This window comes from Buteo buteo, chromosome 20, assembly GCF_964188355.1.
Source record: "Buteo buteo chromosome 20, bButBut1.hap1.1, whole genome shotgun sequence".
In the NCBI taxonomy this organism is placed as follows: Eukaryota; Metazoa; Chordata; class Aves; order Accipitriformes; family Accipitridae; genus Buteo; species Buteo buteo.
The window spans coordinates 25,034,293-25,054,025 of record NC_134190.1 but is presented as its reverse complement, the minus strand read 5'-3'; the positions used below and the strand labels follow the sequence as shown (position 1 = coordinate 25,054,025).

General features: G+C 42.0%; 1 protein-coding gene across 4 annotated transcripts in view; it reads left to right on the top strand.

The window, feature by feature from the left end:
• The window catches only part of TRIO (trio Rho guanine nucleotide exchange factor), a 256,719-nt gene that overhangs the window by 51,221 nt on the left and 185,765 nt on the right, over positions 1 to 19,733 (top strand). Inside the window, exon 1 of one of the 4 annotated variants that reach the window (XM_075052206.1) lies at positions 19,015 to 19,204. The exons of 2 other annotated variants lie outside the window; for them this stretch is intronic. In XM_075052206.1, the coding sequence (XP_074908307.1) occupies positions 19,189 to 19,204 (16 nt within the window). In that variant the 5' untranslated portion in view covers positions 19,015 to 19,188. Of the gene's footprint in view, positions 1 to 19,014; positions 19,210 to 19,733 lie in introns of those variants that run through there. One more of the 4 variants, XM_075052207.1, reaches the window with a different exon arrangement.

Sequence of the window (19,733 nt, the reverse complement as noted above, 5' to 3'; positions counted from 1 at the left end):
AAATAGCCATCAGGGGTTTACCAAAGGTAAATCCTGTCTGACCAACCCAATCACCCTCTGTGATGAAATGACTGGGTCTGTGAATAAGGCAGAGAGCAGTGGATATGATCTGCTTGGATTTCAGCAAGGCTTTTGGCGTGGTCTCCCCACAGCAACAACCTTGTATTCAAGTTGGGACACTGTGATCTAGATAGGTGGACTGCTTGTTTAGTGAAAAACTGCGTGAATCGTCAAGCTCAGAGGGTAGTGGGTAATGAGTCATCTGTACCTTTTGCAAGTGGAGTTCCTCTATTCTGAGCCCTGTTCTGTCTCACATCTTGATCAGTGACCTGGAGGAGGAGACAGTGTACCCTCATTAAGTTTGTGGATGTAACCAGGCTGGGGAGTATAGTCCATATGCTTGAGGGCAGGCTGCCATTCCGAGGGACCTAGACAGAGTAGAGTTATGCGCTGACCTCATGAAATCCAACAAGGACAATGCAAAGTCCTGCATGTGGAATGGATTAACTCCCTGCATTGATACAGTCTGGGAACTCAGTGGTTGACAGCAGCTCTGTGTAGAAGGCCATGGCTGTCCTGGTGGACAGTAGGCTAAACATGAACCAGCAGTGTGCTCTGGCAGTGAGGAAGAGTAACAGCATCCTGGGCTATGTTAACTGGAACATAGCTAGTACATTGATCTGGTGAATTTTCACCCCGTGCTCAGTATCTGGAATATTGTGTTGAGTCCAGCTGGTGAGCCACCGACACTGTTGGGTTGGAGCCATTGCCACGTAAGGAGGGGTTGAGGTAACTGGGCTTGTTCAACCTGGAGATGGGAAGGCTTCAGGGGACCCAACAGTAACCTTCTGATACCTAGAACCGAGAAGAAGTCAGGCTCTTTATGTGCATGGTGGATGGAACAAGAGACAACGGTCATGAACTGAAACATGGCAGGTTTTCACTGTAAGGGTAATTGAGCACTGGGAAAGGTTGTCCAGAGAGGCTGTGGACTATGGCCCTTGGAGGTTTCCAAGACCCAACTGGATTAAACCCCGAGCAACCTGGTCTGACCTCAGAGCTGATGCTGCTTTGAGCAGGAGATTGTACTGTGGGCCTCCCGAAGTTCCTTCCAGTCCGAGCCATTCTGTATTTGGAGGCAGTATCCGAGTTACACAGAGCCAAAAGGAGCTGCTTGGTCCTTCAGGGTCCTAAAATGTTTTAGGTGCCCTTGTAGTACTTACCTGAGAATTTTTGGATTCCTTGTTTGAAGTTACAGGCTTCTGTTCACTTAAAGGGTGTACAGAGAATCTGAATATCCACTAGCATCTTCAGACCTTAAAGTATAGTTGGTTAAATATGGGTCTAAAGATAGCAGTAAGGACAGCGTAAAGTACTGGCTGATGTTGAAATTTTGTTTCTGCAATTGGGTGAGTGAAGAAAATTTATCACTCAGAAAACTGAGGCAGAAAAGGGAACTCGCTTCTACGCTGGCATCATAAATGTAGCTGCAGGAGTGCTCCTGGTGAAAGGAAGTAATCTTAAGAAAGAAATGCAGCAGGTGGAGAGGAAATCATGGACTACTATGTCAGTGAAGAACTGTAGGTGAAGACATAAATCTAAGTATCTTGTTATGTTAAAAACAAATGTCTTAAGACTACCCAGTGTAACTGCTTACAGGTCCTTGTTATTCTGTATGCTTTCTTGTGTAAGTTTAAGCTACGAAAGTCTGATGTGTAAACATTAGCTCTAAGGGCAGAATACTAAAGCTGCAGTTAACGGTTGTGACAAAAGGATGCTAAAAATCCCAAACTTGGGCAGCATCACAACCCTGCTCAAATTCAGGTGGCTTTATGCATGTAGGCCTCTGTAAAGTTAATTCTGCAAACTGCCTGAATTTAAGTGTGTGGAATTTTCCTAAGGTGAAGTGTGAGATGTGTAGTACTAGGAGTTGTAATTGATTTTCAGATATGCCAGTACTGAATGGATAGTTTTGAGCAAGAATATGCTGAGAATTAAATTTAAATAGGATTAATATTAAAAAAGACTTGGAGAATGAGAATTGCTTCTATGACTAGTGGAAAGTTTACCACTTACCCCCAAATCCAAATCTCTCTGAAGTACTCATGTAAACTAAAAAGAATGATTTAGAAATTTAATTAGGAAAAACGAAGCTGTAACTTATAACTCCGTGAATTTAATCCTGCAATGATACTTCAAGAAAAAATAGAAAATGAGGATGGGGATGAGATTGTATGAAAGGATACAGAAAATGAGGACAGTCGTCAGTTTATAATTATTTTTTTTTTTTACTCTGCCCCATGTGCTTTTATTTTCTGTAGGTACGCAGGCTGTTAGAAGACAGTGTGGCATTGTGCCTTTGCGGGCTGTCGGGGTGTGCGGAGGAGCGGGTGACCTGCTGGTGATGCTGGTGGTGGTGGTCCCTCAGGTCACAGGCAGGCGCAACTGGACGCTGTCCTCCCTGTCCCCGTGGTGGGAGCGCTGGGGCTGTGCCAGGCAGTTGCTGGGGAGAAGTCGACAGTTGCAGGCTTGGCTCAAATGTGCCTGCCGTTGCGAATGAAAGAGTTCCCTATGTAGCCTGTGTTTAGCTTGGAGTTAGGTGGTGTGTATAGGCTGTCTTTTTTTTGTCTTTTTTTTTTTCCCCAATTCTTTAGGGGATAATTGTTTCTTTGATAGGTTTGCCCACACGATATTGGCGAGGCCAGCGTGTAGTACTACGTAGGTACTTACTGGCCTGTCACAGTGAGTTGCATTCATATTCAGCAGTAAACCCTGGCATCCTGTTATAAGTGGAATTGCTTACATAGTTGGCATAGTCTTACTGAAGTAATTGCTGATGTATGGAGCAGTGTTTCATGGCAAAACACTCTTTCAAGTGCCTGAGTCATGTTAGAGGCATGTTGTCTGGAAATGGCTAAAAGAGATTCCTTGTTGGTTTCCTTTGTACTCTCATTTCCTGAAGAAGAACAGGGGTTTAGTAATTTTCCTTTTGTGTAGCAGACTGACATGGAATCACAGTGGCCCTCAACGAGGACAGCCCGTGTCCTATGTCTGTCAGGAAAGGTATCAGTGCTGCAGATTGACACGCTTGCTGTGACACAGATCAAATGTTTTCCTGTTCCTATAACTAACTGTCAGTGACACACTTTCCGATACACACATCAGGGAGGCGTTCTGTTACGTGGTGAGCACAGGCAAAATAGTAGAAGAGGATCCTGTCTTTCTTGATTTGCTCAAAAAAAGCTTTTCCTACTCATACCACTTTTTTTAATGAGGTAATCTGCTGTTAGCTGCTTTAATAAACTCATGCTGCTTTGTTTGGAAGTCCTGGAAACAAAAGGCAAGGTTCATGAAGTATTGTCAAATGTATGCAGAAATCTGGAAATTATCTGTCTTGCTCGTAGTTTTGTTGTACATGCTGTTAAACAAGTCTGTGGAAGACCAGTGCTGACAGGAAAGCTGGAATATTTTCTGCCCAAATGCTTCTGCTGTACAGAACAGCAGTGAGTTATGTGCCAGATTACAATGAGAGAGAAAGGACTGTCTTAATTTGGGGTCATCATCTTAAATGTCTTTGAGTTCTTTAAGCACCAAAATGGCAATGTCTAATTTAAAGCAAATAAGCATATTCCTTTTTTTTTCGATGTAAACTGGGTAACTTAGGTAATGCGGAGGCCAAATTTGAATTCAGCTTTTCCTGAAGCATTAAGACAACAGCCTGTGAATAAGGCTTAAGCTGTAGCCTGATAAGATGTGGCACTTGACCAGAGCTGTCGTGGAGTAGAGACGTTGAGTCAGTTTGCCTAGAAGTGCTCTGGTTACGGCCTGGATTTCTTGTGCTAGCACGTGTGTGCCCTGTGTCACTGTGACACACTGTCAGTCAGCCTTGGAAAATGGCAATTAAACTGAAATTTTTACTTTCTTTTTAATATCTTCTGTTTGCCAACTCAACCCAGATGAGCCAGTTTCTTTTAACTGAGTGCAGTAATCTCTCGTACTCACAGCTGGCGTTAAGCTTAAATCCATAGGTCATGTTATTATTCAGGTATGTTGGCTTTTTGACTAGAGATGATGAAATAATGGAGCATTACATACCTTTGAGGTGAAATCAAGCAGAATATTTTGTTATTCTCCTCTGTAATTTATCTTACATTTTTATCATCTGGTGCTGTAGGCAGGAGTTGTTAGTCCCACTACTAATGCTTAGTTTGTTCTTAATTAAGTTGTTGAGGTAGAGCGTTATCTAAATATTAGGTATGTGTTATGTTGAAATGATAAATTTATCAGTTAATAACTTATTTCACCTTTATTTGTTTATATCTGTAGAGTAGTAACTAGACAGAATATTGGGGTGTTGATAGGGGTTTTTAAGTGTTGTTATAGAAAGGATTTTCTAGTGTTTTAGAGATCAGGATAAACTCTAAATGTATCACTTCAGTTTTAATTTTCTAAGACAGTGTGTATGTCAACTTTCATTTAGGTCATGGCAGTATCTTCTTCAGGAGGATAAGTGTTTCAGAAACTGGGATGTGGATGTTCAGGGATAACTGAAGGATTCTGGTTCATGTAAATATAAGCAGAGATGAAATGATTATGGAAAAAATTCTACATTTTGTTATATACTTATGTGGGATCTCCTTGCTAGCAAATTCTCATGTACACTGAAGCTTTTTATGTAACAAATGTTTATTATTGTACCGTGATGATTACATAGTAGAATTCATAAAAACAAAGCATAGGATTAAGTTTACAGATGATCCAAATACAAAAAAAATGGCAGATCCTTGAAGTTGACAGCTCTAAAGGTGGCAATAACAACTGAGAATTGCTAGTGAATGTCCAGCTACTGTTGAATTTCTACAACTGAAACAGTAGGCCTGTGTTCAGATGAGCAGGCACTGCATTGCATATTTCAGGTTTTGCCATTTGTGACGTACTGTATGAAGGGCAGCTTAAGTCCAGACACTCAGGTGGTGAACTCTGTTCCTCAGTTTTATTGGAATGTCATTGCCTAAAGCACAAACATTAGAAAGTTCAGGTTATTAAACTGAAATTTTAAATAAGGAATTAGAAGTCTTATTCATAATCATTCACTTGTCATAAATAAATATGTAAAAGATATTTTACTTTCAATAGTGGTCCTTTCTATTGTTGAGTTTTGCAGCTACAAGATTTCTAGTGCATGACTCCAGATTTGTATGTAGCTGGGGTGGAGACTGTGTTTTTAAACTGTCCTCCGATCCGGGAACAGTTGCATCTGGGTATTACACAGGATTAAATAGCAATCATTGTCAAAGCCTATTTGGTAGTAAATTCGGGCAGAGCAACTGTTAAGCAAACTGACAGTCAAGCAAACTGCACAGGCAGAAGATACACATTGACAAAGCTGACTTGGATTTTGAACATGTACTGTACCTTTTTTTGTCTGACTGCTCAAACAAGACTAGTTGAAAAATGTTTTGACTTGGAAATAGAGCTTCTTGGAGAAGATAGAAACCTAGTGGTTATGGAAGCTGTGTCAAATTCACTGGGGTCTTGAACTTGAATCTGAGTTTTGGAAATCAGGATTCATTTTTCTTGATAAAGGGATAAGGATTTAATTTGCCATTGTTCCCAAGCATCGTTTAGTTTATCCATTCTGTCGGCCGCAGGCATATTGAGCCTCTGGGGTATGAACAATGTGTTCTCATAAATGGGATACAAAACAAGAAACTGGGGTACTGATACTTCTGAATGGTAAGTCACTTGAATATTTCTTGAACTTTGTCTTGTAATGGCATGTTACTGTATAATATTAAAAATTAAATTGAATGTGTAGCTATAATATGGTAGAATCCTCTCTACTTATATGTTAGTTAATGACCTTGTAAGATGGAGAACAGAAAACATAGCTATGGTGGGTGAAGCTTGACAGTGCTTCTTGACAATGTGTCAAAGCAATTCTGTATTCTTTTACTCTCCAAATAGATGTGGGTAACACTTCATGTTTTAGCATGATGTAAGTGATAATGGCAGCTATGGTATTAGGTGTCAATCAAAATAGTGTGCTTGTAATATTAGTCATCTGCTGAAGGGAGCATAAATGCAGATACTGAGCTCATTATGAAGAAGGAATGCCTGTGGTGTGTTCAGGGCAAATAGCACTTGAAGTAAATGAAGATGATTCTGGAGATAAGGATGTACACAGATAAGCTAATGGTTACCTGTGTCAAAATAGCACCGGAACAACTATTCATTCAGAGGCAATCTTTGAGCCAGTAGCAACATGGTTGTTTTCTTGCTCTAAAGCTGCTATTCTGGAGAGTGAAAATTCAGAGGATGGCATTGTAGCTGACTAGTGTAATGCAGTAATTCTGGCTTTTGTAATTTGATCCATAACCTCCAGTGGCTTTCCAACAAGTGCTCTTTTCTGCTTTAGGTTAATTTTATTGTAATGCAGGGTTTCCAGGATACTTCCCTTAAAAATTTCTTCATCTCTTTTTGGAAACAAGCACCACTGAAGATCTTTCCCAGTTGAAGACTCTACTTGGCATATGACATAGAGTTCGTTACCATTGCTTGGGCTGCCCACAGTATGTTAAAAATCAAACTCGCAGCTGACCTTCTAATGTGTGGTACCCTTGAATAGAAATATATGGGTGCAGTTGCTTTATCTAACTTAAGTCATCTTCTGTTTGTTTCATGGGCTGGAATTTCAGAACTGGATCAGCTCCATGGTCTGGTACTAGAGCCAGCTCTTAGTCTTCACTAGTATGCTTCTGTTCTTCTGTACTTGTAATTGTGCACAGGTACCAGGCATGTATTGAATAAGTAGATCATATTTTGTCTTGGTTTTTTGATTATAAGTTTAAGCATAAGGGACTCCTTTCTTCTTTTTCTTTTTTTTTTTTTTAGTAGCTTGCATTATACGTTTCTTTTACTGTGTGATACATTGATTTATATTAATTATAGGCAGTCACTTTCTTAGAAGTTCAGTAAGTTAAATGCTTTTCTTGGACTAAATACAGGCTCTCCTTTCAAGACTATTCCACAATTGAAATCATTGAACTGGTTTCTGTGTGCTTTACAAGTTGGTTAATTTAACTTGGGTTTTGGAAGAGAACTTGCAGAGTTTCACTCAGAGGTAAAATACTGATGATTCCATAAACAATTTGTCTAGATGCTTGTTTAAACACTAAATTGCATTTCTTTCATTTAAACATAGATCTGATTTAAGATAACTTCTTCAATCATAGATTACTTTGTCAGCCTTAGAAAGTTGTTTTTTCTAAATTCAGTTGTGTTTCTTACAAATTCATTGTGTATCTGAGAGATTTTCATGGCTGTTACTATGAAAGTATTTTGTATTGTTTGTATCATTGGAGAGCAAAATAGCTCTCCAACCAGCTTATTCAATGTTTTAAAGTTCATACTCTTTTGCTCTTGATGGAGCAGTGTGTTAGGAAGAAGGATGCTTGTTGATGTCCCTGTGTCTTCCTGTTGGAGATGCACATACCCATGTGGATGGAGTGCCTCGATATTGACCAATAACTGTCAGTCAGTCATCTCTTAAGGAAGGCAAAGATGAGTATTTCAACTTACATTTTTTTAACAATAGCCAAAATGTGCAAAATTGGTTACAGATATTTGACTTATATGTGTAAGTCTGTAAGCCCTTGCCTTGAATGAAGGGTTGTTTTCTTTCACCTTGTATGTACCTCAAGTGTTTGTCCTGCTTTAAATTTGTGTTTGGAAGTCTACGTACTTGCCTGTCTTGTGTGTTGGGTTGTGTTTGTGAAGAGTCTTTTCCTGATAGATAGTCTCTTCCATGGTAGTCTTAATAGCCTTTCTTTTTTGAGGTCGTGTAGAATTCTATTTATGTTGAAATTTTCCTGTATATCATTCTCTCTTGTCCCTAAAATTGAAACTTCCCTAAAATGTTTTTCTCTCAGATGACATGTCCATTTCAGCGGGGAGATCTCTATTTGTTCAACTTCTTTATTTTTAACCAGTTTGTCAATGGACAGCTGTACTTGATAAGCAGGATTTAATGGATGGGAGCCTCTGTTCAGACTACTGACGTGGTGGTGGTTAATCAAACTAAGAATCCTCAGCCTGCTTTTGGTAATTAACATAAAACTCTGGCTTAAGCTGGCACTGCTACCAAAAGGGAATATTCACTGAATTATGCCCTTGATGGTGCAATTGCATGGAACTTGACAGAACCCATTCCTTGGCTTGTGCTGTGTGCCAGTGCATGTACGCACACAAGTATACCCCCCGCAATCACTTAATGAGCTGTCAATAACTGTTTGCACAGATGTCTGTACCAGAAAATTAAAATATCTTAGTTTCATAGTGGACTTTTGAGCTAGCACTTGGGTTAAAGCTTAAGGCTTAACAGTGGAGTATCTCCTTTTTGGAAAACTATAAGTAACTACAAGTAACTTTGCTGTAGGTCTTCATGGTTAGTCCACAGACTGCCAGTAGTTACTTTCTGCCTACCCTAACTGTATCATATTTCATTAATATGTTTGATAGAAGGAGTTACAATGCCTGGTATAATTAAGCCTTTAATTCACTTGTAATCGGCCGGTAGGTACTGATAGGCTAACAAGTAACAACACGGGGCTGAGCTGGTAAGATGGAAGCAGACTGGAAGGTTTTACTTCCTATCTGGAGGCTCTGTAGCATTTCTTTCTTGCTATAATTGTAATTAAGACTAATTCGGTTTTTTTGGATATTGCAAAGCAAATATTCAGTGGAGATAAAGGGCTATTGCTCAGAACCATCAGCTATTTCAAACCTTAGTTCAACAACAAAAAAAAGGAAATCACAATAAAAGTGACTGTCACATTTAATTAGAAGTCTTTATGAGGAGTCAAAATTTTAAATACCAGTATCTTTAATGTGGAATAATACGCTCTAAATTGGAAAGATCAAAAAAAATCCAGTAAGGTCAGGGAGCTTACATCCATAGAAAGTCATTGAGCCAAGAGCTTGAAGAATGACAGTTCAAAATATCTGGATGTAAGAGTAGTCATTTGAAAAGTGATTTTAATGGCAATCAATTACCCAAAGAGGTCAAAAGCAGGCCTTGTGTAAGGATGGGATTATCTCGCATCTGCTAGCGACAGGCTGCTTTGGTAGGCAACCTAAGCTTCTGATACCAGCCCTGCCTGAGAAACATTTTGGACTCATTCAAGGTATTTCCTCATACATCCGAATAAACTTCAGCTTTGTTGATAACAGGAAAACTGTGTGCATGAAGGACTCAGTAAGAATGTTCTTGTATATCAAATGTACTAGGCGATGCTGGTCATACACACTCGTGCTTAGTTAGGGAAGCATGAAGGGAGGCTGTTGTGATGTATCAGCTATCAAAACTTTTGGGGAAGTCTTATGGAGAAGTTGCAGTCCAGGTCCTGAAGTCTTCTGCCTGGGTGCTCTGTAACACAATGTTGGACTTGACACACTTTCACCTGGGCTGAGTCCAGAATACATCTATTATCTGTCTATACACTTTTAAATACCCAAATGACTTGTGCTGGAAAAGGACATGATACTACTTTGTGTTCAAACTTTCAATAGCTGCCAGGCTAAAAAGACTCAGTAAACCTCTGACATGACTTAGTTTCTCAGGGTTTTTTTTGCTTTTCTTTTAAATAGCAGTAGATATGGGAGTTTGGCAATTTGAATGGGATGTCAGGGTACTGGACCTCAAAAGCAAGTAAGAATGCTGCTGCATGATTTATCTACAACAAAAGTGGCTCTATACCAAAAGCACTTTAGTAGAGAATGCTTCTCATTTAATAACATGTAAAAATAAAAATATTTGCGAAACTAAATAATATATCAACTGTTGTTGTGCTGTACTACTGCCATAATCTTGTGTTTTAACCTGATGAGATTGGGGGGGGGGCAATAATAAACTAAAGATGAAAACAGGTAAAGAGAAATCTAATTTCACATTTGTTACTGTTCCACTCTACCAAAGTTAATATTTCTAATTAAGCTTGCTAGGTCATTTAGAAGTACACCTATGGACTGCTAATTGGTTTTAGAGTTTAAAATCTTCAGAGACAACTTTGTGTATCCTTAATCATGTCAGGAGCCGAAGACATGAAGGCAGAGGCATTGTTAAAATCTTACCTAGTGCTTTTAAAATACATTGTAGACTTCTGAAGTAATGCATTCATCTACATGCCAAAGTACATTGCTGCTTTTTAATGCAATTAAAATGTTAGCTCCTATTGTTGTCTCAAAGGGCTTTTCCAGGAAATCATATGCATTTAGAATTTTGTGTAGAGTGAGTCAGTGTTGTAGGAGACCAACCAACCCGTTGTAATTGAGCTTAAATTAGGTCGGTTTTGTGAACTTAATTAAAATATTGTAACTTACAGTGCTTGAATCATTGTCGTTATCCTGATTTGCAGATGGTATCACATGGTATCTATACCATACTACAGAACACTTGCTAAGTCTGAGCATGTTCTTTAAAGGCATGGATCAGAGGTGCTAGAACATGCCCATGTGACGAATGCCCTCTATTGAAATAAAATAATATGGAAAACATTTGCTAGTGGTGGTATTTTGCAGTGTTACAGAGGTGGATGGGTGGATAGTCTGGGCATATAACACCTTCGTATTGTCCATGCTCTGGAAGGCTGAAGAATAAAGTTGATGGGTGAATACTTGCTGCCTGTGCTAACAGAAGAGTAACTGTCTGCACTTACATGTTTTAATGGGTGCAACCATATCGGGGTCCATAGATTTGATGTTAAAACTTTTGAGCATGGAATAGTGGGAGCTCGCAAGTATTTGTTAGACTGGATTTGTTGTGCTGGCAAGTAGTAGGAAGTGGTAAGCTGCAGTCGAGTAGGTTTTGTCTGGTTTGGTCTCTAAAAAGAGCAAAGTTTCATATGTGATTTTTAAAAAATGGAAGGAGAACTTGATTACCACACTTGTGACTATAATGCAGTGCCCCTACTTTCAAGTAACTGTTGTTCCCAGAGAAATTTGATGCTATTTTAGTAGGTATCAATTGTTTGAATATGCACGTGACTATTAAAGCTATAGAAACAAACAGTTGGGTACCTGAGTGCCTTTGGAACATTACATCTATAGGCTTCTGTCCTAAATAGTATTAGGAGCTGCTTGCTTTGTCTTGTCTCAGTATTGCATATGCTACCTACATATCCTTAATAAAGATGAGTTTGAAGCGAATTTACTCATGACTTGAGGATAGGTGAGTTGGTGAGAAATTCTTCTCTGGTTTTGAGCACTGAGTTTGGGAGTATGCTTCTGACCAGAGTTGTGAAAGCGCACATGCTGCGTTTGTAGTAATGTATATCCATTTACAGAAATGGATGAAAGCGAAGGCAAGATGTTAATCTTGTTCTCATTACAGTAACATAGAAGGAGCTGAGTAAGTGGAGTTTGCGGAGAACACCCAGCCTTGATTTAGGTTAAATTTGTGTTCTTCGGTAGCGGTGTTAAATGTAGCTCTAATGAGATTCAGGCTGCTTGCCTTTGTCATCTGAAGGAAATAGTCTGCTAGAACAAATTCGTTAAATGAAGAATGAACCCTCCCTTTCTCAGTCACGACAATCTGCAAAACCCTTTCTTGTCGATGCTTCAGTGCAACCCGTTCACGAAGCAAAACGTGGTAAGGGTCTTTTTTTATTTCTGATGCCATTTGCCGGAGGGATCCGATGGGGAGGATTTTTGCCGGGGCGGGGAGAGGAAGGTTTGCGTGACTTCAGATGGCTCCTATTTCTGCCTCTGTCAGGGCTTTGGGTTTGTTGTTTTTTTTTTTGGGGGGGGGGGGGGGATGGCTGGCGGGACGCAGCGTGCGGCAGCGCTCCTCCTGTGCGGAATGATGGCTCAGCCCCGCACAAGGCCGATGAGGTAATGCGTGCTGCTGCGCTGGCCGCGGCCGGCGTGCGGGGCGAGCGGTGCCGCGCTGCTTCGCGGCGGCCAGCCCCACGCCTGGCTCCTTCTGGTCCCTGCGGAGCCATTGCTCCTTCCCTCCCTTCGCCTTCCATTGTCTTCAACCTGGCTTCGGGGTTATCGCGGCGTGCCCGTTAAGAACGCGCCCGCACCTGCTGCGAGTCATTCACGCTGCGATTTCTACCACGAACCTTGAGCGAACGGGGCCGGTAGTGGACATCTCTTCTGGCGTTTCACGTTAATCTCGCTCTCCCTTTTAAAGGCAGGGAGGGAGGCAGGTTGCTGTTAGCAACCGCTCGCATATTAAAAGTGGAATACCCAAGCTTTTAATTCCCCTGTGGACTCCTGATCGCCTTTTTTTTTTTTTTTTTTTAAAGAATTAGTTCATTTTAACCGGTAGCATATGTTAATCAGTGTTTTAAATAAAATCATCTCAGTAAACACATGAAAAAGGAGGGTGGGGAGAAGCTCTGATGTTAAAACTTCATATGTCCCTCTCTAAATGCCTCTAACAGTCACACATCTGAAGCTAAGGGCTGCATAAAACAAGCTGCAGATGATTCTTTTTCTCTGTTGTTTGAATCAATATGAACTTGACTGTTTTTACGATGCAGGATGAAGAAAAGTGTCTCCCCCTTCCTCCTCACGTTGATCTTTTGTATGTGCACTGTAATGTAGTGGAGAAGCTCAGATTCATCCTACATTTCCTGTGTCTCCATGCTCTTAGAGCTCCAGCTCCTTACAGCTGCAAACTAATAAAACAGGAATTTGAAGGAATGAGCGCTGTGCACAAATCAAGTTATTTGACATACATCTTCTTGCAAACTGCTAGTTTTGCCACAGAAGGAATATAAAATGTTGTGCAAAAAAAGAAAGGGAGGGGCAACAGGAATATTCAGCAAAAAGTGGTTCTTTAAGTACTAATGTCTCCAAGTATGAATGTGACCTAGTCTAATTTTTTTGCATATGAATCTCCGTAAGGTGAAGAAAGTGTTGTGAAAATGTGTGCATATTAAAAAAAAAAAAGGGGGGGGTGGAGAAAAGGGAAAATATTTAAAAAATAAACCCAGTAAATGCTTAATCTTGGAGTCTAGGACTGATAGGAAGCCCAAAAGCAATACTTTGTGCTATAAAAAGGCATTTCTTCTAAAGAATACACAGTCTGGTTTTTGGTGTTTTTGATTGATTTCAGGGCTGATGGAAATAGTTCTTCCTATTGTTGCTTAGGATAAAACAATGTGGGACAATTTTCAATCTGTTTTAACTTGCTTATTTTTACTGCCCTTGCTGTAGTCTTCATCAATTTCAGTGTGGAAAGAGATTTCTCCAGATGGTGGTTTGGAACAAGAGCCAAAGGACATGATCTAAAATGTTATGTTCCAGCTGTTGCTGCGCAGAATTTAGAAGCTACTGCCTTTCACTTGATGTGTGTTTTGAACAGAAAAATAAGTAAAATTTCTTACAGACCTTATTGTTAAAATAATTGCGTGTTAAACCAGTCTTTTATAAAGACTGGGTACCCTCCTGGTAGCCCTAACAGTGTAGACTCCTTAAGCCATGAGTGTCGATAGCAACAGTCAACAGGGAAAGCGTCTGACTGCAGTGAGAGCAGTGTGCTACTGCTGTATTTGAACACCACTACAAAAAGGTTTGCCACCTCAGCAGGGCAGTGAATTGGAGTATTGCAACGCTTAGAGATGGATGAGCAGTTCCCACCAAAACAAATGAACTCCCAACAATGCTGGTAGGACAGCAGGAACAAATTGAGCATCCTGAATGGATAGATAAATTTAAGAACACGTTTTCTCTCACTTCAAAAGGGGAAACTGGTCAGATTTTGATCGTCTCATTTTAAGTTTCAATTGAAAAATGGATATTTGTACTTCTGGCTCGCACGTTTCATAGGATCAAAGGGTAATTCAGGTTGGAAAGGACGTCACTACAAAATACAGATAACTCTAAGGTTTCAGTTACCCAATTAAAAGGAAATTTCAGATTTTTAGCAGAGTGATTTAGGATTTGGAGTTTTCTTCAGCTTGTTTTCTTAAGGCAGCTCTTCAGCAAGTTTTGCAGTACACACCTGAGGTAGCTAGTTTCCCGGTAATTGCTCATTCTTAGCTGAGGAATAGATGAGTATGTAAGCTTCCAAGAAAAGGACGGTCTCTCAGTCAGTGAATTTGATCTTACTTAAGTATTTGCTGTCCACTACACTAGTAACCTTTTCTTGTCCCGCATCCCTATGTATGACATTGTGCTCCCCCCTGTAATTTACGGGCAGGAGAGGTGCATTCTGGTGTCAGGACAAACCACAGAGCTGTTAAATAATGGTAAGAGAGAGAACCTCTTACACTTAGCAAAAGTGCCAAAAACTGAAAGTGGCTTAAAGAGCTAGTAACCTTCTAATGAGTCTCATTTTCTTACTTCAAGGCAATTTCTAAGCTGTGTGCTTCTGTGAGGTCCCAGTTGCCATGTGGTAGCACTGCAAACTAGCTCAGTACTGATGTGGTGCAATTCCCTGCAGCGCGTATGGAGAGTGCATAGGATGCAAAAAAACCAAGACAGGAACAGGAGGGACATTTCTGTCAGCTGTTCTGATGAAAGTGAGGGTTTGAAGGTGTAATGTTTTCTGATGAGTGGATCTTGAGCCTGATCAGAGCTGGAGGGAGTCAGAAGCGTACTCACGTCATACTCCTGGAACTGCTTTAAATTCAGGACTGGGTTCTTAATGTTAAATGAATAGCTATTAGCTCCAACAAATACTTTGCTTAAGCTCATGACTATGGCTGCTGGAACAACACTGACATCATGGCCCTCTGGTTATATGCCTCTAAGCTGTGTCCTTGTTGGAGTCACCCGGAGGCTTTAGAATCTGGACGGAGAAAAAGTGAATGAATAAATGATGAACGCTAAGGCTACTAATGTTGCCCAGTGATCTGTATGTCATTTAAAAAAACTGCTGATAGTTCCTCATTTGCTCCTAAAAAGAAAGATGTATGGTCTTAAAAGTGCCATGACAGGCATGCTTAAAAGTTAGTGTTCCTGAGATGAACTGCCATTATATACCTTTTGAAACTGGTCATCTGCAAGCTCACGAAGCTTCGGAGAAGAGAAAAGAATTGCAGTCTTTGCCATGATTTCCCTGAATTCTCTTGCTTTGTTGCAATGTGAAAGATGGTGTGAGATTGCTGAGCAGCGATGAATATAGGCAATGTCTATAACGGGAAGCGGTAACAGTGCAGTTGGTGAATTGACGGCTCTGATTGCTCTATGAATCCTTTACTTGCATACAAAAGTATGAATTTATAGTTAAGCCTACCATAAAATTGAAATTGGCACTTAAAATACTTGAGTTAAAATCAAGAAAAGCTATCAGTAATCCCATATATGCATTAAATGTAGTTACCTTTTGTTTCCCTTTGCCAACCCTTTGGGTTTTAGTCTCAGTTAGTGCTGGCTTTTGCCATTTTCTGCTTTGTGGAAGTTCAATTTTCTTTCTCACCTTTACCTCAGTAATCTGATTTCATTTGTAAACCCAAGAACCTGTGGATTTCAGGAATCATTTTTTCCAAATGTGATTGAAGGAAAGAATCAAATGGTTCTACTGACTTAGTCGGTACTGGTTTCTATGTAGTAACTTCAGAGTAAGGATGTAAAAGGCTTCACAATGGCTGCTTGTGAATCTCCTCATATCTTGTTTAAAATTATTTTTCATGGAATAATAATACCATCTTTACAAATTTGCCTATTGTCGTATTTTAAAAACCTCTCAATGGCAAAATGGGAGTATAGGAACCTGCTTTGTGCTCTCTTTCTGGACATTTGAAAAGCATGGGAAGTAGTATATGAATTAACTTGCAACTGAGGTTTATCATATACAGTTGTTAACTGATGAGCGAAGTTGAATAAACCTATGGATTTCCAGGATTTAAAATCAATGTCATCATCTTATGATATGGGGGAGGAAAAAGGGCAAATAATAAAGCTTTGATTGGTCTAATAATGCACTAATTTTATTACATTTGAGCTTCCTTATTCCTTCTTTTGTTTTGTTTTTTTGCCTTCTTACTTAATTAACTAGAAGGCAATTTCTGCTGAAATGTAGCTTGGATGGCTTTACAATTAAAGGGAGGAATAGCTCAGATTTCAGAGTGATGTAGTTGCTATCATTCGTGCTGTGAAACTGAGGAAATGCTAAAGACAACAACATCTTGGGTTCTTTTTGCTTAAACGGTGACTAGCTACAGTTTTGACATTTTTCTGTTCCAAGGTGAAGCTTAATCAATACAAAGGGACCAGTGGATGCAAGGAGTTGTGCAGAGCAGTTGACAGTTTTGCTGCCTTACCTAGATGCAGGAACTTGCTGCTTGGCCAGGAGGCGGCCTCTTCCCCGTGCTTGAAAGTTATTTTATCTCTCATCTTCTATCAGATACTTCTTTCCACTTACGATTAACCTAAATCAATCCGATTATTGCCTAACTCCCTGATTACCTGAACTGTGGCATGAACATAGCAGTTCTCAGTGCCCCTATCACAGTTTCTATGGGTTTTTTTTCCTTCCTACAGAACTTAGCGTGTGGATTTTTGAGCAGAAGCCTATCGGAGCAGGGCCTTTGCGTACTCCTTTGGAAAATAACTCACTGAAAGAGGTTTCTCTGGTTCGGGGTGGGATTTCTGTCAAAGAAGAGGTGGGGATTAGAAGGCCGGTGCTGGAGAGAGCAGCCTGGCAGAAAAGGCACTTGGCTACTGTCGATGACACGACAGAGTCATTCTGAAGGCTGAGGAGAGCCTAAAGCATTGATGTATTCTGGGTTGAGTCTGGCTTTTTTTGTTTGTGCTTGGGAAAAGGTCTTGTTTTTACATTGCAAGGTGAAGAGCAGTTGCAGTCTTAGAGGTGTGAGTTTTCAGGATGAGAGCATTCCCTTTCTTGTGTTTTTTCTAGCCATGTTTCGGACAAGTTTCGAGTCAGTTGTGTGTGACAGCAATGGATGGGTGCTTCGTCAACCTCTTAGCAGAGATGCTGCTCTTAGCCTCAATTTCAGAGTCTTTTTGCTGTCTTAATTTCTGTTTCTGTAACTTAGGTTTGTTGTCGTAACTGAATGATGCACACCAGTGAAGATACCTTCAAAGTAACAAAGATTTCTACGTTCCTGGGGCAGCAATGCATCTTTAGGGAAGCTGTTTCCAACGTTGTTTTGTATTGCAGTTCTGTAATCAAATTGTTAGCTTAAAAGATGTGTTTAAGGAAATTTTATCTGCTCCCTTTAATTGTGTGGCTGACCAGCTACTGATCATTGCAGTGCAAGATGATTAGCAGTTACCTTGTTTTCCGTGTCTGAAGGACGGCTCAGCCTTAGCGTAAGTACAGTGTTTGTCTTGGATGCATGGACTACCACACGCAGGGTACCCAGTTTCTGTTACTGCTCTAAAGGTGACTTGCTCGCTGTATTTCAGTGCCTGTGGGAAATTTCAGCGAGTTGAGACCCCAGGGGAACAGCAGAGCTATGGGAACTCTGTGATTTCCAGGCAAAAGGCTTCACTCTTCGCTCTCCAGGGCAGGTGGATGTGCAGCTTTGCAGGCAGGTCTTCGCCACGGGATTTGGGAACCCTTGCAGCCCAAAGGGAGAGGGGGCTGTCCTGGCCGTTTGGGTAAAGGGCTCTCAGAAACCTCCCAGGGGTCATACCTCTACCCAGGAACGCTGTCTTTTCATGGGTCTTTCAACATGGAGAAATGAATATATTAGTGCGAAATATCTTCGCTTCATACAGCATGAGAAAGATGCAGTTTGTTAAATTTGCCTGGTTGATGGTGTATGCTGGCTCTGAAGTTGTGGGGACAAAGAGGAGGTGGTGTGTTTGTGGGAGAGGCTTCTTAATTTTCCAGTGTACACATCCGTATGAAAAGTTTAGGTGACTTTCTTTTGCTTCTTTCTTGTTTGTATGTTTTAAAGACCTGTAGTTGTGTGATACAACGCTTCAATAACTGCTCTCTGGTAACAGTCTGTTTTATTAGAAGGCTGTATTGCTGTAACTCAGGGGATTGTGTAATTCCGAAAGCTTCGCGGGGGGGGGCGGGGGGGGAATCTCTTCAATTGAAATGGACTACTTAGTTGTGCGTTACTTAATCTACTAAAGTTGAATATTAATTAGCATAATTTGAGCTTCTTCCCCCTTGACTGGTAGTTAGGGAAAAGCGTCTGCATGCTGTATGAGACAGCAGAAGGGCATATAGTACCTATTAAAAAAAATGAAACTGTAAAATGAGTATTCCTTGCATGGTTATTGAAAATACCAAGGGTGGTTTTCCCGTTTAAGGCTAAACTTATCCTTAAGAGATACCAGCGTCGGATTTGTTCTTAAACCCCCCATTTTTACAATAAAACCTCCTCGTTAGGCGAACCGGGTAGCGAGAGGAACACCACCGACGCGTTGCCCTACACGCCTGGAGCGCGGCGCTTTCCCCAGAGAAGCGTGTGCCGCGGCCACCGAAGCCCGGCCGCCTGCCGTGCTCGGCGGTGCTGCGGGACGGGGCCCTGCTCCGCCGCCCTGCTCCGCCGCCGAGCCGCCCGCGGCGGGGGCGGCTGTGGGGAGGGGGCCGTGAGGGGGCTGTGGAGGGGGTGATGTGGCGGCGGGGGGCGTGAGGGGGCTGTGGGGGGGTGATGTGGCGGCGTGAGGGGGCTGTGAGGGGCCGTGAGGGGGTGATATGGCGGCGGGGGGCGTGAGGGGGCTGTGAGGGGGCTGCGGGGGCTGTGTGGGGGTGATGTGGCAGCGGGGGGGGGGCGTGAGGGGACTGTGGAGGGGTGATATGGCTGTGAGGGGGCTGGGGGGGTGGTAGTGGCGGCGGGGGTCTGTGAGGGGGCTGCGGGGGGGGTTGATGTGGCGACTGGGGGAGTGTGAGGGGGTGATGTGGCTGTGGAGGGGGTGATATGGCGGCGGGGGGGTGAGGGGGCTGTGGGTGGTGTGAGGGGGCTGTGTGAGGGGGGTGTGAAGGGGCTGTGAGGGGGGTGATGAGGGGGGTGATGAGGGGGCTGTGAGGGGGGTGATGAGGGGGCTGTGGGTGGTGTGAGGGGGGTGTGAAGGGGCTGCGTGTGGGGGTGATGAAGGCGGCGGCGGGGGGGCTGCGGGCGCTGGAGCCGCAGCGCGGCGGCGGGCGCTGCAGCCGGCTGGCCGGGGAGGGATGACATCATCCGCAGGAGCACGTGACGCGGGCGGCTGGCGCGGGGGTTGCCGAGCTGCGCAGGGAGCGCGGTGCGGGGATTTATGGCATTTCGTTTCGGTGCGGTAAATGCCTTCTGAGTGGGTTTGGTTTTTTTTTTTTGTTTGTTAAATCCTCGTAATCGCAAATGCTCTCTGGTGTAGAGGCTTTAAAAAGGGGGGGAGCACCCACCCCGAGCCTTTAAGACCTGCTTATATTGCTGGTTTTTTTGTTTTATTATTGCTCTGTTGGAGATAAAAATATGCTGCTTTCTTGCCGTATTCACCCTCTTTGCTCCCCAGCATTCTTTCGTCAGTTGTAATCCCTACAGTCTTTTCACTTAAGCTTTAACGCTGCAGAACTGGAATAAAAATAGGCTGTTTAGAGTGGCAGGAATACGATAATCCAAGGCAGTCAGCCTTAAGGATATGCAGATGCAGAACGTGAGCCAAGCACTAACGTATTTGCTCCGGTGTTTACCTTGAGCAGCCCCTTAATAGTCAAAGAAACGTTAGCTAAATGTTTCTCGCCTCTTACGTGCCACAGGCAAAGTAAAATGCACAGCTAGGTGAAGTAGTTTAAGGGCTTAGAAATCCGAGCAAGCAAGTTG